Source organism: Cibotium barometz, chromosome 42 (assembly GCF_041138505.1).
Source record: "Cibotium barometz isolate CiBa-2024 chromosome 42, ASM4113850v1, whole genome shotgun sequence".
NCBI lineage: Eukaryota > Viridiplantae > Streptophyta > Polypodiopsida > Cyatheales > Cibotiaceae > Cibotium > Cibotium barometz.
Genome location: NC_141087.1, coordinates 18,184,611 through 18,211,757, shown reverse-complemented (window position 1 = coordinate 18,211,757; position 27,147 = coordinate 18,184,611). Strand labels below are relative to the sequence as shown.

The following is a 27,147-nucleotide window of genomic DNA, read 5'->3' as shown; positions in this document are numbered from 1 at the left end:
ACTGAGTGCAGAGTGCATGTGACTTTATGCAGCTCTGATACCAATTGATAGAATTAGGGTCAGGGTTTTCACAGGTACACCTAAGCTAAGGATGAGCTATGGGGGATGGAAGATATCCATGGTGTGCGTGTGCACAGAGAGAGAGAGAGAGAGAGAGAGAGAGAGAGAGAGGAAGAAGAAGAAGAAGAATATATTATCATCCTCGGGAGGCCGAAAAACGGCCCATGGGACCCCCACAAAGTAAGTACAAAAGCTGTAAACAAAGCCTCCTCCTTTCATGGGAGGGGAAAAAAAAAAGACTAGTGTGTGGCCAATTGCGTTACAAGGTAGTCACGGTGCTTGAGAATTTTGATGAAGTATATGCCAAAGGGTAGCAAGTTGGCCATGCGAGAGCAAATTCACTAAGTCGGTGTATCCTTCTAAAGTGGTGCTGAAATCTCTCCTTATGTGCTGATATTGTGGGCATGTTAAAAGAACATGCTCCTCTGTCTCCACTGCTCCCAGACTACATAGCCAGCATAATCTTCTCTCTCTCGAGACACCGCTCCATGCTCCTTCCTCAATCTCGAGAGTGTGTGACCGGGTGCGGATGAGCGCAAGACCTCGCCTGGCATTAACAGGAATGGGTGTGCTTATGTATTTCTGAGCATTATCTTCTTCTTGTGAGTATGTGACCCAGTGGTTTGGATTAATGTGCGAACAGTAGTATTCATATTTAGCCCTTTTTTCTACTGATTGCCATTGGCAATGTAGTGCTTCCAATAATGCTTGGTGGAATGCTATCTCGTCTACTTTGTCTGGTGATGTATCTAGGTACGAGGCTACACCCCATCTTTGAAACCAGCCCTTGATGTCATGCATCCATCCTGATGATAGCATCTTACTTTTGTTCGTCTTTTGTGGTCTCTTACTTGCTTCCCATGCTTTCCTCGGTAGTCTCTCTACCTTCATGGATTTGACCTTCCTTATGTACTTAAAAACCCTTTCAAGTGCTCGGAGCTCAATGGGTCTGCTGCCTATTTCAAGGAGTAATATAGAGTAAGGAGTGGTAATTTTGACTCCCATGTGTCTTCTAAGGAATGCCTTTTGCATTTTCTCAATGTCATTCCATGTTGATGGAGAGATACTGCCACCCCATACCTCAACTCCATAGAGCACCGTTTGTAAGACATATGCATCGAATAATATGCGCCTAATGTGCCATCTCTTGGTGTTACTGCTGCTGCAATCATTCTCAAAGTGGTAATATTTCCCCCACCCAGCATCAATCCTTCTTTGTACACACTGATTCCACCTATGATTTGCCGGGACATCAACTCCCAGATACTTGAATGACTGCACCATCTCAATTTGCTGTCCATTATACAGAATGCATGGATAGTTGGTAGGCTGAATTGTTTTCACTACCATCATTTTAGTTTTGGTGACATTAACTGCTAGGCCACTTTCCTTACAAAACTCATGGAGCATGTGCATCATCCGCTGCATGTTTTATGCTGTGTATGAAAAAAATACATCATCATCTGCATATAGTAGCAGTAATATAGTGTATCCAAAAATTTGAGGGGCATCTTTCAGTTCAGCAGGCTCTATTTCCCTGACCAACTCTTCCAATCTATCAATGCATAGGCCAAACAAAGTTGGTGACAGAGGTTGTTTGACACCCATATTGCTGTAAAAAGAGGTTGACATTCCATTTGTGCCTTTGAGTTGACAGACCACCTTCTCATAGAGTTTATAGACTGCCACCCTTAGGTCATTTGGCACCCCTAAGTGCACCATTCTCTCCCATAGGCTGTTCCTTGGCACGGTGTCAAATGCTTTCTTAAAATCTACAAAGCAGCAAAAGAGGGGTTTTCCTTGTAAACGGCTCTCCTCCATCAGAACCCGTATTGTGACCAAGTGATCTACTGTGTTATGGTCTCTCCGGAACCCGGCTTGTCCAATGGCTCTCTTCTCATTCATTTCTGCCCATAAGCTGAGTTTGCTCTCAACAATCGTACTAAATAGCTTGGCCATAGTGGATCCAACCATAATGGTTCTGTAGTTGGTGAGTTGGTTCTTATCTCCCCCTTTATAGATAGGCTTTATCCAATTCTCTTGCCATTCTGGTGGGAAACTGTTGACAATTGCATCATTCAATAGAAGAGCAATACATTCTCTTGTATACTCTTTTGTCCACTTGAGTAGCTCAGCCTTGAGGTGTAATGTGTCAGCGGCCTTCCCGTTAGCCATTTTCTTCAAGCCTTCATTCACAGCCTCTAGTGAGAAAAAATCTGGGCTATTAAGGTGGACTGCATTTGTGACCATAGGTGGGCATGTGGGTGCATATATAATTGCTTGACATACTTGAGCATTTCTTCCTCCGTTTGGCAAATTCAATGGCATCTTGCCACTCTTTTTCTAGAATGTATGCCCTCTTTTTCTTTCGGGTGAGTGCATGGAAGTGCTTTTCTGCTTCCCTGTGTGCGTCACTATTCTGCATATTTTTTATCCTCAGCCTAGCTTCTTTGCATTCATCATCGAACCATTTATTTTGTGGCAGCTCTACAAAGAAAATATGTTGCACGACTCAATGAGACGATTGATTGATTGATGTGGTGTTGTGTAATCTAGATATTTAACCACTCTAAGAGTGGGTTCACACACACACACTCAGAGGGAGTGTTCACACACATAAATAAGACACCGGAAATACCCAACAAAAACACCCTTGTTGGGAAAACTCCAAATATCTGCAAAAAGGAAGGGGAGAGAGAGAGAGAGAGAGAGAGAGAGAGAGAGAGAGAGAGAGAGAGATCTGCAATGCATTGCTGATCGTGGAGGGAAGCAGCCTGCAACATGTGCAGTAGAAGCCCACATCTGACATTTATGCAACAAAATTGCCTGTACGAGCAGAGATAAAGGACAAAGAAAGTAGCAATGAAGGGGGAAAGGGAAGGAAAGCAGACATACAAGCAGAGGGAAGGGATTGTTTATGGGAAAGGCTGGTAGAAAGGCATGTTACATCTCTTTTTAATCTCTCCCAACAATGGCTAGCCTAATGCACGCTTGGTGCACCACTAAGAGAGGAGAAATCGCATTGTGCTTGAGCACTTTAAAACTCCCTATACTAAGAGTAATTTAAATGATTAATGAAACTTTAGCACACATGAAAACCTTAAGGATGCTAATCACAAGACATATACATTCAAGTAGCCTCTATATAGAGTGAAATTTTGGAAACCCCAAAGAACTTCCTTTTCCAACCTTAGCAAGAGACCTTTGAAACTTACAATCTATCTTCTCATCAAGAGGAGCGTTCGGATGAAACACTGAGAGTGCTCTTGCGAATTCTCCAAAATCTAGCACACCATTATGTTTGGTATCAAACAAATTGAACACCTGGAAGATCATAAATCCATAATCCACAATCCCAAAATCAAGATGTCTGCCATAAACATGTTCCAACTTTTTTAACAAAAATAATAGATTCTTGACGTTCAGAGTTTCCCAGCACAATGCTTGCTAAAGAGCATTGCCCAACAAACTGTTTAATACTACTCTTGTAATTGAATCTTCAAAATGGCTTGTATTAATAAAAGTAGCTCCAGTGCCGTACATATACATTTGAAAAAACAGGAGTGAATGATATTAGATGAACTGATGTAATTGACATGCTTCTACACATAGTTAAAGGTTTTTAAGTTGTTTGAAAAAAGGCAATTTTTAGAAATGCAAAGAAAGCCGATCAGGTGGCTTTGTCAGACTTTGACAAATTTGACCTTGAGGTGAAAAAAACAATTAATGTTCTTCTCTACACATAGTTAGAGATAGTGGCTCATAGTTTAGAGGCATATGCTCGTACATATGCATAGAAAATTTGCAATTCGTAAATACAGGAAGATTTGGATTTTAGCTTGATTTTTGCTTCTGTGTTTTTTTCCATGTCTCTCAAACTCTTACACGTATACAAGAGTGTAAATGTCTCCCTTGCAATTACTCGAAGGCAGTAACTGGGCAAAAGTCCCAAGTGCTAACTTTCCCTTGCAGGTAGTGTTGATGCCCCATCTGGTACCATAAGCATGCCACCATTCAGTATGCACGAATGCAGCTTGTACAGCCTGTCTGCTTTGAATTTTTTAGCTCCCAAATAAACAGAGTTCTATTTTTTTTGTTCAGCCCAGCGTTTCACACATGCCATGCAACTCCCATGACACAGGTGGCCTAGCAATGCCACATGAAGATGCATGGCATGCATGACTATCACGTACAAGGTTTGTCTACAGAAGAACAGCCTGGATGCTTGTTCAGCATAGACAAATGAAGAGAACTAGAATAGAAACTTACTTTAGTAGGTAACAAATTAACCGCAGTCGCTCAATGAATCAATGAGTAAGCCATCCGTTGACCGTACTCTTTAGCCTTCAATACCACAAACATGGCAAAGCTTTCCATGACTTTTAAATCCAGTCCCTTTCTCTCTTTTTTTTTTAATGTGAAATGCATTAGCTTGTTTCTTATACTTCCACATTAATCTAAACATGTGACTTACAGTACACTGGTGACAACCTGAGCCCTCACCTATCCTCCTTGTTTCTAAAAGAAGCATAACATGGATTGTGAAAGCAACAATGACTTGCTGACATTGTAAGACTGTGGCAGACTTTGGATGTTAAGTGAGCAATCAAGAAACACTCTCTCTGCTCACAATTGTAACTCAAGGCTCAAAAAACAATACACGTGGTTCTGGTCGCTGTATAAATTGACTAGTTACCAATGACATAAACCACAGGTGACAGGACATTTCATAAGTTTTCAAACTTTCTCAAAAAATGTAATTGAGAGAAACGCCTCAGTTTTGTGCACATACACACAAACAGTTTCATTAACTTGTTTCAAGGTTCTGTAGATTAGTTTCAAAGTTTGAACTTCAAGTGCTTCTTGACTTTGAAGTACATCTAGCTGCTTGAATTTGAAGTGCATCTATCTTGGCAAAGTTCAAATGCATTCCCATTAAAAACCGTGCACTTAGATAACAACTAACCCGGTCAGCAAATAAGCTTTCCTTCTTGCTTGTTTTGAACAATGCTAGCTGAAATTCTTCCTGTTCATCATGACATGCAATAAAACGAAAAAATGCTGCTCAATTTTCAAAAATTCACAAAATCTCGTACTGTTTCTATGGATTAATCACAAATGCTCTTCACAAAACAAAAAAAGATTTTCTTCCTAAATCATAACCACCCCACTTTTCAGTGCAAGATACACATTCTAGTCAAATTAAATATTGCATCAGTAGACGTGTCATAAGCAAAAAGTTTCTTTGTGAATTGCAATGATACATGAAACTCTTTGAATCAAGCATTCACCTGGCAAAAGCTTCAGCAAAACAGAACCTGTGTTTGAAATGTTTGATAAGCGTATAAAGTCTACCAGAACAAAAAAGTCTACCAAATTTTTTGTATTGAGATAGATTTACTTGTAAGTCAAATGTGCCATACTTCAAGTCAACATGTATCATTTGAGAGGCCTTAATAGACAACTTGGTCCTTACTTGTAAAGGTGTGTATGTTCTGCTTGCACACAATGATCAAGTGCAAGTATGTGATGAAGCTTGTACTTTCAAATTAAATATCTTAGTTCGATTTGAAACCTCTTACAGCAGCAATGCAATGTGCGATAACCATAATGCAAGTCATCCCTAAGATTTCAAAGGCTGGGAAGGCTAGTAAACCATCAGTTGGACATGTTAGCAAGCCTCTCTTGCAAGCTAAAACATTTAAGAACAGCCTACAAATACAATAAATTGAGCAAGATTCTATAATGTCATGTGCATTGCGCCTCAAGAGCATGCTGCATGAGTCATGATCCTAAGGCCATGTGCAAGGTAGTTTAGGAGAGACAGAAGACCAAGGTAACCCCTATTAATAAAGGATAGGGTCTGCAAGAGAAACTAGGGGGGGAGGGGATGGGGGGGTAAACCAATGGAAGACTAGTGTTGAGCAATGTGAGACATTGTTGGATATACTTAACTGTTAAACAATGTTGGATGTAATTCACCTTGTCGGGTGTGAGTACTTAACACTTAAAACACTTATGAAATGGAGGCATCACAAGACAAAGACAATGCTAAAAATGAACAATTGCATAGTGACACCACACTAGGGGAGAAACCAGGTCGATCCCGCCCCTCCCCCCCTCAATACCAAGTACATTATTGGAGTATTTTATTTTGTACAATATTTTACAAACTCTTAACCCAGATTTGCCATAACAAGAAATATGAAAACATGTACCAAATGATATATTTGGCCTTTCCAGCAACTCCCCACCTCTCTGATAGAATTTGTACATCTCAATGTATTTTGGGGAATACCTATTTATTGGGTATTTATCTTTTTCTCCTATTTTAGCAAGTCGTGGAGCAATCAGCCAGCTCCCTCACATCACTATAAAAAAGGGTCTCCCATTATTCACTTGATGTAGTCCAATCCAAGCACAGTGCAACACTTCTCTTGCTGGGTATTGCCATTGTGAAGCTTCATGCTATTATCAAAGGTGATCTTGTCCACAAGCTCTCTATCTCCCTTGCTCTCTCTCTTTCTTTTCTTGTTTATGCTTCTGCCTGTGCATACTCCAACATGGTATCAATCACTTAGGATACCAGTAGCGGCAACGTGGAGAATTGGGTTCATATTGAAGGCGGCTGGCCGTTGGGGCTTGCGATGGGCCATTAGGAGAGTTCATAGTGTGCGAGCCGGAGATGGTAATAGGGGCAGCCAAGCATCTGTAACTGTTTTTCAGCAAGCTTCTTGGTGAAAAGAGTTGTTTTGTCGCGGCCGTTAGGAGAGTTCGTTGTGCAAGCCGGAGATGGTAATAGTTATCAGCCAGCTTCTTGGTGCTGTTTTTCAGCGTTTGATCGCGGTGAAAGAGCTGTTTTCTCCGTTTTAACAGCGAGGATTGCAGTGGGAAGTTTTCTCTTCGGATGTGGTGCAACCTAACAAGCAGCCCCGACATCTCTACTTCTTCCCCGGCTTCCCCTCCCCCGGTTGGTTGTCTCCGGTGAGTTTTGGTGCACTGTTTTGCTGTTGTCCAGCCTCTTTCTCTATCAGATTTGAGAGGAGGCTGATTGGTCCTGGTGCCTCGCTTCGTTGGAAAGTGCTCGAGAGAAGTCTTGGAGTGCTGAGATTTGTGTACTTTGTTGCTATGGATATGGATCCCCCCCTGTACGAACAAGGATGACAAGTTGGACAAAACCAACTATCCCCATTGGAAGTCGAATATGCGGATCTAGTTCATCCATAAGGGTTTATGGGAGATTGTACAGGGTGGTGAGAAGAAGCCCGAGCGTCCTAAGAACTCGAGGAGGTGGACCAAGGATCAAGAGGATGAATTCCTTGCCGAATTACAAGACTCGGAGAATCGTGATTCGAAGGCGCATTCAATGCTTGTGCGGACCAGGGTCACCACGAAACGCGTTTCACTTCACCTGAAAAAATTAAGGTTTACTGTTTCGCATCTTTCTTGAGGGCGCCGCTCAACCGTACGTTCGCTTGTCTTCTCTCCTCGACGTCTGCACCAGTTGCCAGCAAGGTAGCACCATAGCCCTCTCTCTCTCTTTAAGTCTCTCCCCCCCTCGCTCAGAGCCCGGCTACAGAGAGAGGTGGCCACAGGTGTTACTACATATAGACAATCACGCATCATCTTCCGATGCCTCATTCGGCGGAAGAAGAGAGCATTCTTAGCTTGGCTGGAGAGAGACATGTATCAACTGTTTTTTAGTCAGAATTCTGGGGAGGCCTGGAGATTGCTTAAAGAGCGCCCCCCACCCCCCCCCCCCACCCCGGCGGTGCCTCCTCCGGCCATTACCTCTCCAGATACATGGGGCGAGTATGCAACCTCCCTCTACACAGTACCAGAGCAGCCACCACTACCGCACCCTCCAGAGCCCTGTCCACCCACTTCTACCTTCTTCACAGCAGAGATGGTGAGGAGGGCCATCAACAGATTGCATACAGGGAGGGCACAGGATCATGAGGGCATTGTAGCCGAGCATTTCATACATGCTAGAGATATGATTGCAGACTTGCTAGCTCTCATGTTTAATAGAGCCATGTGTGAGGGGTTTCCTCGAACTTGGAGTACTTCCACGATTGTGCCGGTACTCGAGTCTGGAGATCCGAGCTTGCCGACTAACTACCGCACCATTATGATTGGTCACTCGCTGGCCAAGCTATATGCCTCTATTCTTGAGCAGGAGTTGAGCAAATTGGCAGAGAGACAAGGGGTCCAAGCTCAGGGAGGACAGGCCGGTTTCAGGAGGAGATTCTCTACTTTGGATCATATCTTTACCCTCAAGGCTATCATTGAGGAGGGCAGAGCACATGGGAGGAGGATCTATTGTGGCTTTGTGGATTTCCGCAAGGCCTTTGACACGAGCTAGACTGATGCACAGGCTGCAAGACTTGGGGGTTCCAGTGAGCTCATTTGGGGTATTATGGCACTTTATGAGCCAGTAGTTGGGCAGGTGCGGACTTCAGAGGGTCTCTCCCAGCCAGTACACTCCACTATAGGGATGAAACAGGGCTGCCCGCTCTCTCCGACTCTATTTAGACTATACATTGATGAGATCTCTGATTATATTGGGACACGAGCGGACAGAGGAACCCAGTTGGCTGGCACTTGGATACCTCTTCTCTTATATGCTGATGATATTGTGCTTATAGCAGACTCACCAGAGGGTATGCAGAGGCACTTGGATACTTTACATGCTTATGCACATGACAGTGGGCTCTCAGTTAACCTTGGTAAGACCAAGGTTATGGTGTTTAATACTACAGCTCAGTGGGTCTGGAGATCAGCGCCTATTTTCACATATGGGCAGGAGACAGTGGAGTATGTTGACTCATACACATATCTTGGAGTGGTGTTCACTGGGCCCACATTTTCCATGAGGGGGGCAGCAGAGGCCAGACTAACTAGAGGATATCTAGCACTAGGAGGTCTAGAGAGGATGTGCTCACAAGTACAGTTTCAGGAGCCATACACTAAGCTCTGGCTTTTTGACACGCTGGTCACATCGGCGATGCTATATGGAGTACAGATCTGGGGGCCTAGCCTAGATCGTCACAGTCGATCAGGACGCACATATGATGGATGGAGATTGATGGAGAGACCGCTTGTGTCCATGATCTCCAAGATGATTCGGGCTAAGACCTCGGTACCCCATGAGATTATTAGAGCCGAGATGGGAGCACCACTGATCGTAGTCGAGGCTCTTGCCAGATCAGTGTCCTTCATTCATAGCACCTGGGAGCTTCCCCGACACCAGTATGCACGACTTGCTTTAGAGTCCTCTCATCAGCTAGCCATGGAGGGAGACACTTCATGTTAGTATGCGCAGATAGCATCCTAGTTTGAGCTCCATGGGTTCAGTTTAGACAGACTTCCACCCTTCTAGTACTCTCTGGAGGCACCCTCTCTCACCTTGACACATTCTGAGATTAGTAGAGTCATCAGATAGGACCTCATTCAGTTGGACACTAGGAGGACATGGCTAGAGCCCTCACAGGAGTTGGGGACGAAGATGGCTTTCTATAGAGACCATCTTCTCCGCACCACTGAGGATGGCTTTATACTTAGACTGAGCTACATGGATACCCATCTATCTCATGGATTGAGGTGCACCATTGGGCAGATCCGCACCTCCTCACATCAGTTAGAGATAGAGACAAGCAGATTTAGAGGCATACCTCCAGGGGACAGGATTTGTCAGATTTGTTGGATAGAGCCAGAGACGGAGGAGCACTACATCTGTCGCTGCACAGCATATTATGAGATTCGAGGGCGCTACCATTGCCTTTTCAGAGAGGGATTTGGACCACTGGCTAGAGTCATGGACTGCTGTGATCAGAGATGCTTGGGTTTTTATCTCCTAGAGATCCCACTACAAAACATGTAAATTTGTATATACCACTTAGATGTTTGACATATAATGTACAAGACCTCTGTCAAATAAATAAATGGAGGCAGATTTGGGCTTACATACATAGAACTCAACCACACATAGTTTGCTTACAAGAACACAACTAGCATTTTTTGCTAGGAGGGAAGTTTGCTTTGCTGGTTTTCATATCTTCTATGCTGGTAATCATGCTTTTTCTGGTGCTACCATTTTGGTTAGGCATGAGCTACAGTCTCATTTGGCCTATAATGATCCTCAAGGCAGATGATGATCATTCAATGTATGGTGAATGGTGAAATATTTGAGTTTGCTACAGTATATGCTTTGCAAACATCTACAATACGAGCTCAAATGTGGCACCAATTACAAGCTTATCCACAGGTCACAAATGCTTTTTTGTCTGGTGATTTCAATAATTCACCAAACTATGAAGACAATAGCTCTCATAGATCACACATGACTGCTTCTGAGAAAAGGGCATGGCAAAATGTACTTCAAATCATAAGAGTGTGTGCACCTAATGTCTACCCAAAAAGGATATACAATGCAGTAAATGACTACTGGACCAAATTGGATTGATGGTAAATGCTAAATGCAAATCAATTCGATGCCTTTACTTGCACTATGTCCATAGACTTCTCTATGCAATTTTTAGATCATTTCCCTTTATGGATGCCCCTACACAACCATCGCAGCAAACCCTGCATGGCCATCATGTTCTTTTGCAGCACGTTAACCAAATTGTTACACCTCAAACAACATTGTAAATGGAAGTGTCTTTTACAGAGGAAGAATTGCATGATGCCTTATGTGGTTTAGGGAAATGGAAATCTCTTGGTTGGGATGGCTTGACAACAGAGCTCTTTCTTGAATATTGGGATTCGCTTAAAAATGAAGTGCTTTATATGATTAATATTTGTTGGCACTTTGGTGTGCTACGAGCTTCTTGGAAGCAAGGGCTAGTGCGTTTGCTCCCTGGTCAATAGATTGAAAGATGTCCTTCATGATGGGTTGCACCCTGCTCAATATGGTTTTATGCCTAGGCGACAAATCATGGACAATATTGCGAATGCCTATATAGGCATTGAATATACGAATCAAAATGTACTCATCATGCAAATAGATATTGAAAAGGTTTTTGACAGTGTTCAATGGCAATTCATAGCTCAAGTGATGGACAAAATGGGTTTAGGTCCAAAAATGAGGAATATCATATACTGGCTGTATGAGGAAGGCACAGCCCAATGTATTATTGAAAATGAAAACTCTGCTCCGTGGAAGCTTTGACGATTCATGCGGCAGGGATGTCCATTGAGTGCCTTGCTTTATGCGATAGCCACTCATCCATTGCTCTTGTATATGGATAATTTTATTGTAGAAGGGAAGCTGCATGGTATTGACATTACAAGAGCTAGTCAATTGTCAGTCATGTGTATGCAAATGATTCCTTCTTTTTTCCTAGAAACACACAACATGATTTCAATGCAATCATGAATGCTTTGAAGCTATATGGACTACCTGTTGGATTGAAGGTTAATTTTACTAAGTCCAAGCTATTGCCTCTTAAAGAGTGTGACTTGCATTACGTTTTTTGTCCAGGTTTCATATTACCTCCACATTAGATTGTAAGGCGTCTTGGATATCCTATCAGATGAAAAGTGTCTCTCAAGCAAGAAAGACAATGGGTCATAGATAAGTTGAATCATAAGATTCTGTATTCGAAACTGTCAACATGGCCATTACATGTACACCTACGTATTGTCCAATCCATGATCATGGCTTATGTTCAGTTCCACTTGCGTCTTATGCCTTGGTCGAATAAGGATATTGACAGTTTCATGTCCAAAGTTTTAGAATGTTTATGGTGGACAAAAACAAATAGAAAGGCTGTCAAAATGCTCAAAAAAGAACTTGTATGTGTTAGAAATCGTGCATCTCAGTATTATGGAGCCATCTCTATTTTATGGGCTTTTACCTATTTTTTCCTTGTGTAGTAAATCGTGAGGCTGTCGGCTTGTTTCTGCAATCGGCCAGTTCATAAATGCAACTCCTCATATTCACTAGGGATCTCCTTTACAAGCACAATCTCATCACCTTCACCCAAACGTTCCTTTAATAAACGATTAATGTGAAACACAGGGTGAATCTTGATTCCAGGAGGTAGTGCTAAGTAGTAAGCCACATCACTAATCTTCTTTGCGATCACATAAGGACCACAACATCGAGAAGATAGCTTGTAATGCTTGCCAATCCTCATCGTCTTCTTAGAGTCCTTTAGGACTTTGAGATATACCCACATGCCCTCATGTAAGACTCTCAAGGTCCATCGTCAATTTGCGTAATCCTGAGCTCGGCACTCTTTATGCTTCCCCTTGCAATTTTCAGCATATCCTACATATCATGTAACAAATCCACTGCTGATTGCAACTTGACCCCCCGTAATCCTATGGCAACGGGTGACTTTGCTGATAACCGTACATAAGTGAAACCGATCCCGTCAAGTGGGAATAGACTCCGTTGGACACCCACACGCGTAATAGCACAACTTAAATATCACAATATGAATGGACAACTCAATAACAACTGAAAAAAAAAAACTAAAATGAAATAAAGATCAATGGACACTAGCACTGGGGCCGGAACGGGCCGACCCCCCCCCCTCAATATATATAATATATTATTGGGAGTATTTAAGGGGTGCAATGTTCCATGGGTTCAATGAACCAGATGATGTCCATGTACAACTGAAATGAATACAGTTACCAACCAATAGTTTTGAAGTAGACGTTCGAAGTAGAGCGAACCACTTGAAGAAGTCTAGTCTCTACAGTCCCGTGCCTTCACTGGAATCCGCACAGAGCACCCCACTGGTGTTCCAGGACCACACACAAACAGGCGCTCCCGTACTAACGCCTAGCTCTCCCGATCTCGGCACCCACGGACCGTGGTTCTCCAAAAGCTTGGACTACCCGGCACCGAACGGGTGTTAGCAGCAGTGAATATCCCTCGAAAGATTTACACCAAGGACCTTTGCTTTTATCCCTTTCAATAAGCTTTGCAAAAAGCTTTGGTATCGACAGAGTATAAGCTGGCCAATATGTGTGAGTTCGTGGAACTATTCCTAGGCTGCAGCATCAATTATTGAGAGACCTGAATATGGGACTGTTTTGGGTCTGAATCGGGCTGCCACACACACCCGACTGGAGCTCACACTTGATGGAGAGATGGGCTGCTGCATCTCTCCCCACCATAGCCCATGTGTGGGTGCCCATAATGGATGCCCACCCTACAAAAGGGCACCATAAAATATTGAGGCGGCCGCCCACTCATTAATGAGTGTGAACCTGCAACCATGTAACACGCGAAAGCTCTGGGAGTCTTCTTTCAGCCCTAAAGACTCTTGGAAACCATCTGATGCAAAACGCAGATATAGAGAGAGAGTAGAGAGAGAGAGAGAGAGAGAAGTGCTGGAAACTCAATATATTGATATGGTACAAAAAGGGTACTTGTCTGCAGCCCTTGGCTGCCTTCTAGAAAAGGTGGAATACACCAAAATTGTCCCCTATGGGACCCCTAATGACTCACACCCCTAGTGGGAGTGAATGACTAACACAAGGAGCAAGTGGGCCTATTTATAGCCCCTTGGACACTTGGTAAACTGGCCGACTGCTGGTCGGCCAGTAATAAATGCATAAAATGCTATTTAATACATCCGACTCCTCCTCCTCCTTGCGCCTGCTGCTGCCCTTGTTTTCTATTTCAGCCGACCACGTCCATGATCAGCCGACAGCCATCTGTGCAGCCTGCACCCGACAGTCATCTGAACTTCAGTTTTGCTCTTCACGTCTTTCTCCAGTCTACCCTGCCAAGAGTGCTCTGTGCTCTATCATCCTGGTTCTACCTGGTTCTACTCTTTATCTGGCTGCCTCTTCTAGATCTAGTCCTGAGAATGTCCATGGCATCTATGATGCACATGACATCCCCCTCTGCTAAACTTGATGATGGGATTCCAACCTGCTCTTGGATGACTGTCATCATCCCAATCCTGTCCTGAAGTCCCTCTGTCATCATCCATCCCTGGCAACCTTTTTTCTTTGAAATCCCGACCTGTTCTCCAAACCACTCTGTCTCAGACGAAGATCTATGCATCTGGTCTTCCTCTCGTCCACAATCCATTCCTGCCCTGACTCTGAACACCGTCTTGGTCTTCATTCCTAGGAACTGAGTCTGGCACTCTCACATCACCCTTGGAGGATCAACCTCCCTTGGGACCATTACCTGAGAACCTATCTGGCTCACGAAACTGCCATCCCCATCTGGCACTGTGGAACACCACCAACAAACCTCCTGGGAGTTCTTCCCGATCTGTGTTCCTTGCCTTGGGCTTTGAATCCATGTACTTTCCTGTACCTTGGACCTGTACACCATCATATGGGACTAAATCAGTGTTTAGCTTTGCTGAGCCTGATGCTCTGATACCAATGTAACACGCGGAAGCTCTGGGAGTCTTCTTTCAGCCCTAAACACTCTTGGAAACCATCTGATGCAAAACGCAGATATATAGAGAGAGTAGAGAGAGAGAGAAGTGCTGGAAATTCAGTATATTGATATGGTACAAAAAGGGTACTTGTCTGCAGCCCTTGGCTGCCTTCTAGAAAAGGTGGAATACACCAAAACTTTCCCCTATGGGACCCCTAATGACTCACACCCCTAGTAGGAGTGAATGACTAACACAAGGAGCAAGTGGGCCTATTTATAGCCCCTTGGACACTTGGTAAACTGGCCGACTGTTGGTCGGCCAGTAATAAATGCATAAAATGCTATTTAATACATCTGACTCCTCCTCCTCCTTGCGCCTGCTGCTGCCCTTGTTTTCTGTTTCAGCCGACCACGTCCATGATCAGCCGACAGCCATCTGTGCAGCCTGCACCCGACAGTCATCTGAACTTCAGTTTTTCTCTTCACGTCTTTCTCCAGTCTACCCTGCCAAGAGTGCTCTGTGCTCTATCATCCTGGTTCTACTCTTTATCTGGCTGCCTCTTCTGGATCTAGTCCTAAGAATGTCCATGGCATCTATGGTGCACATGACATGCAACCTTATTTATTTTTAAATAAGGTTAGAAATAATGCTATAAAATAAACAAATGAAATACACTTACCACCTGTTCACGCAACAAAACTCGTCAGGAGACAGAGCAAACTTCACGACTCACTGGCAGGCGTCCCCGCTCAGTAAGTGGTACGTCAGGCAGGCAAACACAAGAATACAAGTCACGCAAAAATAGTTCCAGACATGCAAACATGAATGCATGTGCAAACAGTATCATGGACATATCTCCCGTTCATGGAACAAGTACTAGACATTCCTGTCGGGCACAATGTTGGCACGACAGAAAGTATAAATCCCGGTCTTCCTATCCCATAGGTAAGACACAGATCCAGGCACAAGCCTCCCTATGGAGTGACAGTCCCATAGGCAAGACACGGCACAAATACTGGCTCTTCCATGGCGTGACAATCCCATGGATAGAACGCAGTCCAGGTCATACACAGGTGGCACTAGTCTGGCTCCCGTCCATACAACACCATCCTGCTAACACACGGGTGGCACCAGTCTGGCTCCCGTCCATGTTATGCAAAATACTGGCCCCTTCACATGAGACACCGGTCTGGCCTAAAGTGAAGAAGACACAAATCTGGAGATGGACCAAATGGTCGACCAATTGGTGACATCCCCCCGGGCTTCTGAAGAGTTGTCCTCAACTGAAAAGCCTCAAGATATGCCTACGACAACTGTGGGTAGTCAACAAAATAATCCTCATTTACCCACTTTGCATCAATGGGCAAATAATTCTTCTTGAATTTCACAAGGTATCGCCTGGAAAGCTTTCCTGCAGGTAGCCTTCTCTCCTTGTGAAAGACAATCTGCTCTGGCTGGAGGATCTCCTCAAGCTCATCAATCTCTGGTGGATCTTCTGTGACAGGCTCGTCAGGATCTGGCCCGACATACTTCCGCAAAAGACTCGCATGAAATGCATTGTGAATCTTCCAATGACTAGGTAAAGCAAGCCTGTATGACACTTCATTGATCCTTTGAATCACCTTGAAGGGTCTATAATACCGAGTAGAAAGCTTAGGATATGATCCTTCTTGTCCTGGCCTCTTCCAAAGCCTAGCGTTCTCAAATTTCAGCAAGACCCAATCACCTTCTTTGACTTGCATGTCCCTTCTATGCTTGTCTGCAACCATTTTATGCTTATCTTGTGACCTTGCAATGGCTGTCCGTACCTGAGCAAAGGCTACATCCAAGTCACGTACATACTCATCAGCTGCAAAAATCTCATCCTTTGTACGAAGGATGGGTGGCAAGACCACTCTGCCATAAATAATCTCAAACGGGGCCTTTCCCGTGGAGACATGCACCGTATTGTTGTAGGCAAACTCAACAAGTGGAAGATACTTCTCGCATGCAGTCTTTTGATCTGCCACATAACACTTCAACAAATCCAACACGGCTGAATTTGCAGCCTCACTTTGACCATCCGTTTGCGGGTGATAGGCCGATAGCAATGCTTTCCCATGGCTGCGAGGGAAAAGGCAATGGTTGTAGCAAACCTGGAGGCTTCTGCCTATCAAATTTCACCTTTTGGCAGGTGACACATGCACGCACATAAGCCTCAATGTCCTTTCGTATGCTTGGCCAAAAGAGTATCTCCCTTCACCACACATAGGCAATTTTCGTTCATGAGATAGCCCTCTTTGATCACATAAGAGGCATGAGTGTGACCAGCCATCAAATCAGCCCAAATATGTCAGCATCCAAATGATACAAATCATGCATAGTAGTCAATTCCCCATGTGGGGCTACTGAAATTGCAGCCACATATGGCCTCCTGGGACAATGCATCTGCTACCAAATTCTTCTTTCCAAGCTTATGTCAATACATCCACATTCACATCATTATGTTCTATCTTTTCACGAACAAAAAAAACCAAGTACGCAGAAAGACTTTTTTTTATTGCTTTATTAATATGGATGTGTGATACAATAGGGATGGAATCTCCCTCTTTGCCAGCATGATCAACACTACCCTGCATATCGGGAACTGCATGCACATCAGGCTTAGACTGCTTGTCCTCTTGCATCTTGATTACGTTTGGGGCATTGCCGAAACATATGCTCTTTGCTTCCACATGCAAAACATTTCCCCTCGTTCGCATATTGCTCCCTTTGCTCAGGAGTCAAGCCAAACCTGTTCTTCTCGAGCACACTATCCATGGATGAGGTATTTTCAGCTTTACCTCCCTTCTCGACCTCCCGGAAACTCTTTTTAGGTGGCTATCCACCTTTTTGCAGGTTTGGGACAGCCTTATCTTTACCCTTAGAACCCCCTTGTTCTTGCTTAATTTTGAGCACCAATTGCTCCGTAGCAAGAGCAGAGGCTATAAGCTGTTGCAAAGTGTGTTTCAGGTGCAATTCAATGCCTGAATGATAAGCTGGTTGCAATCCGGAGCGAAACTTCCTCTTTCTTTCATCCTCAGTGATTTGCATAAAGGGAGTTACCTCAAGCAACACTTTCCAAAACTTATTGACATATTGCTGCGCACTTTCATTATCTCTTTGCTCAAGACTATCCCACTTTTGGGTGAGAGTTTACTCCGCATTAGGTGGCAAGAACTGGGCATAAAATCTGTCCTTAAACGCTTTCCAAGTGCAAATGGTGTCTTTGGTGGTCTTTTCAGTGATCCACCAATGAGCAGCTATCCCCTTCAAGAACATGCTAGCATGGCGTACTTTAGACTTCTCAGTGAAGTCCTCATCACTAAAAGCAATATCAAACTGTGCCACAAATGCTAACACCTTGGAAGCATCATGCTCTCCATGAAAAACATCAAACTTAACGGACTTGTCACCTGCTTTGAATTCCTTGAGCTTTCTGGCATGAGGCTCATGGTCTTCTCTTTTTCTTTTCCCCTTATTCAACGGGGCAGCCCTATCTGCATGGGCTCCATGGGCCATCATGAAGGTTTCATGAAGCACGGTGGCATGTGCTCTACGAACCTGAAAATCAGATGCATATGACCTTCTTGCATAAGGCAATGTCTCTCCATGAGACAACTCAGTAGACAAAGCTCTTCTATTTGCAGACCTGTCACCCCCTCCATGGGATACATGCCTTGAATACATGTGACCATCATGCCCTCCACGAGCACTAGCATACTTATACCTGTCACCCTTTGTGCCTTGTGGAGAAGATGCATGACGAGAGGTGACTGTCACCTCTTCCCTTTGCATAAATGACCTCAACCTTTGAGATGCGGGATCTCCATGCTTCAAGCGAGGTGGATTTCTGAATTTCAGCTCTCCATCTTCCCCCTCTTTGATATCACCTTTGTGGAGGAGGTAGGAAAGTGCCAACTCCCTTGGCTTCTTGTGCCATGGACTCAAAAGTCATGTCCACCATTGCATCAGCTTTCCTTGCTTCGGTGGCACTTTGTACATGGGGATCTTCATGCAAGAATTTCAGCTCTTGCTCTTTTGCCTGCAAAAGCTTTCTCATATGCTCCAATTCAGCCCTCAATGCATTAGGCTCCTCTTCTTGCATAACTGTCTTTCCACGAGCCGGTTGTCCCCTCAAATCACTATGATTCACCCTCTCAAGGGGCTTGTGCCTTTCCTGCAAAGCATCAGAACCACACGAGGCACTTGATGGGCCCCTAGAATTAGGCACTTCCAAAGGGTTACCTTGGCTGTCCATTGTGTTAAGTGTGCTAGAAGCGGGGTGTTCAAAACACAGGTTCGTTTCCCCACTAAGAAGAGGGAAATAACCGTGCTCTGATACCAATGAAACCGATCCCGTCAAGTGGGAATAGACTCCGTTGGACACCCACACGCGTAACAGCACAACCCACACGCGTAATAGCACAACTTAAATATCACAATATGAATGGACAACTCAATAACAATTGGAAAAAAAAAAACTGAAATGAAATAAAGATCAATGGACACCAGCACTAGGGCCGGAACCGGCCGACCCCCCCCCTCAATATATATAATATATTATTGGGAGTATTTAAGGGGTACAATGTTCCATGGGTTCAATGAACCAAATGATGTCCATGTACAACTGAAATGAATACAGTTACCAACCAATAGTTTTGAAGTAGACGTTCGAAGTAGAGCGAACCACTTGAAGAAGTCTAGTCTCTACAGTCCCGTGCCTTCACTGGAATCCGCAGAGAACGCCCCACTGGTGTTCCAGGACCACGCACAAACACGCGCTCCCGTACTAACGCCTAGCTCTCCCGATCTCGGCACCCACAGACCGTGGTTCTCCAAAAGCTTGGACTACCCGGCACCGAACGGGTGTTAGCAGCAGTGAATATCCCTCGAAAGATTTACACCAAGGACCTTTGCTTGAATCCCTTTCAATAAGCTTTGCAAAAACCTTTGGTATCAACAAAGTATAAGCTAGCCAATATGTGTGAGTTCGTGGAACTATTCCCGGGCTGCAGCATCAAGTATTGAGAGACCTGAATATGGGACTGTTTTGGGTCTGAATCGGGCTGCCACACACACCCGACTGGAGCTCACGCTTGATGGAGAGAAGGGCTGCTGCAGACTGCTGTTGACCGGCTGTGCATGCATGGGAGAAAGCCTTGAACTGGCTGCTGTTGCTGCCCAATAGCCAACAAGAGAGAGAACCGCCTGGTTGCTGCCCACCAGGCAGCAAGAGAGGGAGTTGCCTGCAGCTGCTGCCCACCTAGTCGCCAAGCGATGGAAAGGGGGAGAGTGACGCCTGTTGGCAGCCCGCTTGTGGGGTAGAGAGCAAGAGTGAGAGAGGCGCCAAGCGATGGTGGGGGCCCCTCGTACAGCTGGCCGACCCACCTTTTTGCATGGGGGCAGCCAGTTCGAAGGTTCCCAAGGGGGGGTGGGTAGGTGGCCATGCACCCACCCCCACACTCACGATTAAGGGAGGGCTTCTCTCCCCACCATAGCCCATGTGTGGGTGCCCATAATGGATGCCCACCCTACAAAAGGGCACCATAAAATATTGAGGAGGCCGCCCACTCATTAATGAGTGTGAACCTGCAACCTTATTAATTAAAAAAAAAACAAAGGTTAGAAATAATGCTATAAAATAAAAAAATGAAATACACTTACCACCTGTTCACACGCAACAAAACTCATCAGAAGACAGAGCAAACTTCACGACTCACTGGCAGGCGTCCTCGCTCAGTAAGTGGCACGTCAGGCAAGCAAACACAAGAATACAAGTCACGCGAAAATAGTTCCAGACATGCAAACATGAATGCATGTGCAAACAATATCATGGACATATCTCCCGTTCATGGAACAAGTACTAGACATTCCTGTCGGGCACAATGTTGGCACGACAAAAAGTATAAATCCCGGTCTTCCTATGGAGTGACAGTCCCATAGGTAAGACACAGATCCAAGCACAAGCCTCCCTATGGAGTGACAGTCCCATTGGCAAGACACGGCACAAATACTGGCTCTTCCATGGCGTGACAATCCCATGGATAGAACGCAGTCCAAGTCATACACGGGTGGCACTAGTCTGGCTCCCGTCCATACAACACCATCTTGCTAACACACGGATGGCACCAGTCTGGCTCCCGTCCATGTTATGCAAAATACTGGCCCCTTCACATGAGACACCGGCCTGGCCTCAAGTGAACAAGACACAAATCTGGAGATGGACCAAATGGTCGACCAATTGGTGACATCAGCATAAATGAGCTAAAACCAGTAGCCGCATGCTTACTACTATTATAAGCAAACTCAATCTCAACATAAAAGTTTCCGTAATCACAAGAGTTAACCAAGGCAAAGAGCTGGCTAAATGGAGGGGACTCAAGACAAGAAGGTATATAAGCAAGTATCATTGTAAACAATCAAGTTAATATACTGAGAGGCACATGGAGTCCATACAATGGAGGGAAACTCCACCTCCACCAAGCGCCCCATCTTGCCGCAATTTGATGCACCACATTCATGGAGCCAACCTATGTGAGTGAGCAAGGACAAGTCATGAGTGCAAAGTTTGTTGCTTTTGGATTTGAATGCAAATTGCACCCTTTCCTCCATCGACGCCGCAAAAGGTAGGTACCGAGAGGGCATGCCACAAGAATATTGAAGCCATCTTCGTCCCTAGGGGTTGGAGGGGTGGACGTCAGGTCCTCTAAGTATCCAATCTCACAATGTCCTTCCTAATCACCCTATTCAGTTCTATGCAGCTCACAGCAAAGGGCAGTGCCCCCATCTGCATGCCATGCATACCAAACCAAGTGCTCTCCTATGCATACCAAGTTCCAACACTATGTGTCTCCATCAAGTGCCAACTATCTCGAGGACTCTAGGGCAAGCCGAGGGTATCTATCTGGTGGGAGCTCCCATAATCTGCGTCAGCTGATCATGTGCGAGATGATCAACACTAGTGGCCTCTCCATCGGCTTCTACCCATCATATACCTGTCACAGCTTGACTCCCTTCTCCATCTCCTCCTGTGGTATAAACTGAGACCCCAAATGGGAGCTCCATACAATAATGCAAGTGTGACTAATGTGTCAAACAGCCAGAGCTTCGTCCTCGGCTCCTGAAATTGTATCGGTGAGCAATGCCTCTCAAGTGAGCCCAGAGCCGCATACCCTCGCATCAATCTGGTTTCAGCTACCTTCCGCATAGAGAACTCAAGCCCGGAAAAAGTGATCCCAAGATATACATAAGAGACCACATACTCCACAGGCTGCCCACTATATGTAAACTGAGGTGCGGATCTACCTACCCATTGTGGGGATGTGTTAAAGATCATAACCTTGGTCTTCCCAAGGTTCACCGTGAGGTCCCAATCCTCACAAAAAGCCCATGATGCATCCAAGTGCCTCTGCAGCCCCTTTGGTGAATTAGAGATAAGGACAATGTCATCTACATACAATAAGATAGGTATCAAGACTCCTCCCAACTCTACTCCTGCTCCTCCCTATCTATCTATGTAGTCAGCTATCTCATCAATGTCTAGCCCAAAGAGAGTAGGAGACAGGGCAGCCCTGTTTCAGTCCGGTAGTGCTGTGTATGACATCCGAGTCACCCCTCGGGGCAAAATCTGCCAATGATGGACTCGTACAGTGTGAGGATCCTCCAAAGCATATCTGCTGGTACTCCCATATCCTGCAATCTCCTCATCAATCTAGCCCGTGGGACGGTGTCAAAAGCCTTGCGGAAATCCACAAAGCAACAGTATATGTGATGCCCAGAGCTCTCCCCTCCTCAATGAAGCCCCGTAATGTGAAAATGTGATCCAATGTGGAGTGTCCTCTCCGAAAACCTGCCTTCCCTTGTGCTCCGAGTCTTCGCTCTTTGGCCCATCTGCTGCTGCTAAGATCATGCTCCAAGATCGATCATAGATCTTGGCCAATGTGTGACCGATCATAATAGTCCTGTAGTTGTTGGGGTCCATGGGGTCACCTGCCTTCAGAATGGGCACAGTGGTATTCAAGGACCAACTGACGGGAAAGCCCTTGTATATTGCCCTGTTAAACATATGAACCAAAAGTGGAGCCAACACATCCCTGGCATGGGAGAAATGTATATACCTAGATGAATCCAAGAACATGCCCAAATTCACCTTTTAGGAACGTGCATGTTATATACTCATGGTAGTCAATCCACAAGACTATATAACTATCAACTCCATTATGCATAGTATGGACTAGATACTATGGACATCCCCACTAACGTCATCAGTGCCCAATAGTGGGTGTAGAACTCTTTATCAAGATATGCTCACACGCACTCCACACACACACACACACACACATAAGAGCATATATTCACACAAAGCCCTTCGTACTGAGTTTTTGTCAAACCTCCGGAGATGCAGGGTAGACTCAGCCATAATGAAGCCTAGCACTAAGGGAAGTAGCAAATAGAAAGAATTAGTACAGCAAATAAGTAGTTGAGGAGAAATGTACTAGCATGTGAGGGAGAAGGCTATGTAGGCATGATCACCTGCCACACTATATGCTAGGGTTTGAGAGAGGAGATAGAGAAGAGAGCTGCAAAATCAAACACGCACAGCACACATCTATTGTTCTGTATTATGTACAAGAAAGAAGTAATACAACTGAAATGATGGTTGAGGGTGAAGACATCATCTCGCAGCTCACATGGTTGAAGATCTCCTTGACCAGCCCACACTCAGTAGAGAAACGCTCTAGAGAGAGACTAGCACTAAGAAACTGAAGATGAATTTGACGAATTTGATACACGTATCTATATGCACTAATAGTGCTGGTCGGCTTGCATAAAATGTTGTTGGACTGTTATCATTGCCGGCGACCAGCATTTATTGCCGTCAATCCTAAAACAGCCCACAGGCCTGCCATACCTGCCCGACTCCTCTCCCTTGGCTGCAATGCTCGTAGATGGCTGCTCACCTCCTTGAACCCTGATCCTATTGCCCGTAGATGAGGTGTGTCACAGCTCCTTAGTATGACTAAGTAGTAAGGTAGCACTAGCACTAGGCAACATAGGTATACTGATAGGATCATAACCATCATAGTCAAGCTCATAAACTAAGTCCCTTGAGAATGGGACTTAGCTCTTGGACATAGGTATACTAAATTCTAATAGGATCATGTCCATCATAGTCAAGCTCAAAAACTAAGTCCCTTGACAATGGGGTGTATGTCCCAAAGGTCCATAAAGATCCATAAGATGTGCAAGAGATTGCAAGTAGGTTCATTAAACTGAGTCTATACCTAGGTATTATTGAGCCAAGGAGTAGGTAGAACCATTAAACCTTGTCAATCGTCTTGGTTCGCACCATCAAAGGAAGTTTGTCAGATAAAAACCCAGCAGGATGGGCATCTAGTTACATATGAAAGCAGAAAATCATAAGGGCCTATGTTGAACTTCTGCACTTTTGATAGACGTCACTAGCGAATCTGCCCCATGAAAACATGGAAGCATTTCTTCCTGCTTGTGTAGAATTTGTGGTCTAAAACCAAAACTTGAAGTGACTGCAGACAATGCCTAGCAAGCCTTGGTAAGGACAACAGAAACATGGAGGTATTGTGTTTCGCCTGTAGGAGGGGGAAGGCAGACAACAAGTCATTTTACCACGAGTATATATCACATCACCCATGATGTGTTGATTCCAAGGCAAGAAACATTCAAAAAAGTAAAAAGTGTGGATAAACAGCTACAAGTACCTACAAAACCAAAGAGACATATTCAGGGATGCAACAACCTTATTGATTAAACCGTCGTCTATGACAGCACTGCTGATCTTCTTAAAAAGCTCGTACAGGGCTTCCACTTCACTAACACTAACTGCCAAAAAATTAAAAAAAAGGAGAATTCTCATGCATGCCTTCTTCTCACCAGCTTGCACAATGATTGATCATTTTTGGAGATCATATCAAACTCTTAAAAAATGCAAAATATTGGACAAAAATTACACAGAAATCGAAAGCTTACAAACAGTTTCACTCGCAATGATCTCCGGATTTTCTACACGATGGGAATGTTTGCTTCCTTTGGAGTCGAAACAGCCCAAAAGACAATCCAGTGCATGTTTGACTCCCTCTAGGCACTGCAACATGATATTATTACAGCATCAAGCTCCATACCTGCAACATACTGGCACCCATTCAGCTTCAAAGCGTTTAAAAATAAGTCTAAACATCAAGAGATAGGTGTAATTTATTTAAAAAAACAAAAGCATAATGCATGCACACGCGCATGCACGCACACAGAAATAATGAAAGCGTAATGCATACATGTACATATACAAAAAATAACAAAAGCGTAATGCATGCACGCAGGCGCGCGCACACACACAAATAATGAAAGCATAAAGCATGAATATGCAGATACAAATAACCCAAAAAAAGAGGCTACCTGCACGCGCGCACACACACACACACACACAAATAAAAAGGGCATACCTGCACATACATCACATAAATTACGCGAGTATACCCGCATGCACATGCATTGCATATCCACAACCTGGAAACAGAACTAAAAAGGACTGACACAACATGATTATCCTACATTTCTTTCATTCTTTATGATTGAGAGATGCACCTGATGTAACCATTGCTTGCAGTCCCAAAAGCAGGGAAATGATACTGAGATGGTGTCTGAGGTTACAGAATGTTTCTCCGATGGGCAGGGAAAGGACTGGCAAGATAACCTGTCAGATTTCCACAACCAAGGTTTCTGTCTCTGTGGAAAGCCGGAGATGCATAAAGACTAAATGAGTTTGCCCGCAGCTGTTTTACCTTTACTGGGATCTAGGATGCTAACAATGCAGATTTGGAAAAACATAGAATGTGATTTGGGATGTTAGAATTGCAGATTCAACGCTAGCTATCCTTGCATGATGAGCTTCACTTCAAACCCTTACTTAAGCCCATATTAATGCTTGTGGTTTTTATACCAGATTTCTTAAGCTGGGGCTTCAATTATCTTAATCCCCTCAACTTTGCAAAGTTTAAGGCTAATCATCCTATAAAAATCTTTCTAATGGGCTTTTTATTCGTTTGTTTCTCTATGGGCTAGGATTTCCAAAAGCATCTTTGATTGGTCTTTCTGTGGGCTTTGCCTACATACTCAAGGGTTCAAGCTATACAGGCAGTAAGGATTTTGTGAGATTGGCTAGGGTTTTGTGAACAGAGCTAGGGTTTTGAGAAAAAGAGGCTAGGGATTGCTGGCTTCTCCAGTACTATTATTATTGCAGTAAATGGTGATTCAAATGGCAAGATCAAGGATGATTAGAGGGTAGAGAGAGAGACACACACACAGAGAGAGAGAGGTTACCTCTGTTAAGCCCCCCAAAAAAAAAAGGATGGGTTAGAGAGACAGACAGACACACACACACACACACACACAGAGAGAGAGAGAGAGAGAGAGAGAGAGAGAGAGATTACCTCTATATCCCAATTGAGTCCATCGCATGACTCTTAGGGAAAGAAATAGAGCGAGGCCAGCAGCTTGGGCTGCCGGCCAGCTCCCTTTGCCTGCAGACCAGATCTGCTGACAAAAGAGAAAACCCAGCAGGATGAAGAGAGAAGAAAGGGTCTTTGAGTGTGTGTGTGTGTGTGTGTGTGTGTGTGTGTGTGTGTGTGTGTGTGTGTGTTGCTTTTGTTGCAGAAGAGAGAGGGAGGAGAGAAGAAAGGCCAAGTGTGGAGCCCACACAAGCTTCTAATGCAGGGGAAAAACCAGAAAAAGATGGAAGAGAAGATCAACACAGAGAGAAACGACTCGTGAGTCCTTTTCAGCCGATAATTGTGTTGCTTGTTTCACCTCACTGTGATTGATCTGCAGAAACCCACATGCAAGACAACCCATACAGATTAGGCGGTCAGAAGTATCTAACCCACCAAGGTTAAGAGATAACCCACCTTCTCTGCTCAGAAATTAATTCACCTCTGTTAAATTACAGGGTAAGTTCTGCAATTGGTAAAATTAATACCTCTCTAATGAACATTAATCCAGCTGCAATGTGTCTGTGTGTGACAGAGAGAGAGGGAGATTCATAACTTATTTTTCTTTTTAAAAGAGAGATTAGTGGTTAATTGAGAAAGAGAGTTTTGAACATTTAGCTTATGAGAAAACTAATGATAAGGATTGTGAGAACAAGGTGAAAATATAGAGCATACCTATCATAAGGCCACAAGGAAAGGTGTTTGATAAGCAAGGTGGCCTCAGGTATGAACTTGGAAGTGCCCATGTGTTTTGCACTTTCTGTACTTCACCCAGCTTTTTGTGGCCAAAAAGAGCTGAGCAGGTAGCCATACATGTATGTGTTACAATAATCAAAATTCATCTCCCTCTCTCTCTCACTCACTCTAGTAATGATAAGTAAAGCAAGTGAAACGTTTTTGTTACAAGCTATCATAGTTTGACACAACACAAAAAGAGTGAAGTAAACCCAACAAGCCCAATGTGCCCACCATCTCTTTTTTCTAGTGTTGTATGGTGGTTCCATGTCATAGTACGAAAATAGATGTGTTGTATGGTGGTTCCATGGTGGTTTTTTTCTAGTGTCGTATGGTGGTTTCATGGTGGTTCCATGTCATAGTACGAAAATAGATGTGTGTTATGAATCTCAATGTGAGTGCTTAAGGATATCCTTGGACTTGTTTGCATGTTTGTGTGTTGGCGT

General features: G+C 44.3%; 1 protein-coding gene across 2 annotated transcripts in view; it reads right to left on the bottom strand.

The window, feature by feature from the left end:
- The window catches only part of LOC147614236 (calcineurin B-like protein 3), a 49,868-nt gene extending 23,568 nt beyond the window's left edge, over positions 1 to 26,300 (bottom strand). The window contains exons 1-6 of one of the 2 annotated variants that reach the window (XM_086780785.1): positions 25,910 to 26,045; positions 25,065 to 25,173; positions 24,453 to 24,604; positions 24,223 to 24,305; positions 5,027 to 5,086; positions 3,276 to 3,384 (exon numbers count right to left, since the gene is read on the bottom strand). In XM_086780785.1, coding sequence (XP_086636911.1) covers positions 3,276 to 3,384; positions 5,027 to 5,086; positions 24,223 to 24,305; positions 24,453 to 24,576 — 376 coding nt within the window. In that variant the 5' untranslated portion in view covers positions 24,577 to 24,604; positions 25,065 to 25,173; positions 25,910 to 26,045. Of the gene's footprint in view, positions 1 to 3,275; positions 3,385 to 5,026; positions 5,087 to 24,222; positions 24,306 to 24,452; positions 24,605 to 25,064; positions 25,174 to 25,909 lie in introns of both variants that reach the window. The other variant, XM_086780784.1, reaches the window with a different exon arrangement.
- Positions 26,301 to 27,147: the final 847 nt, after the last annotated feature.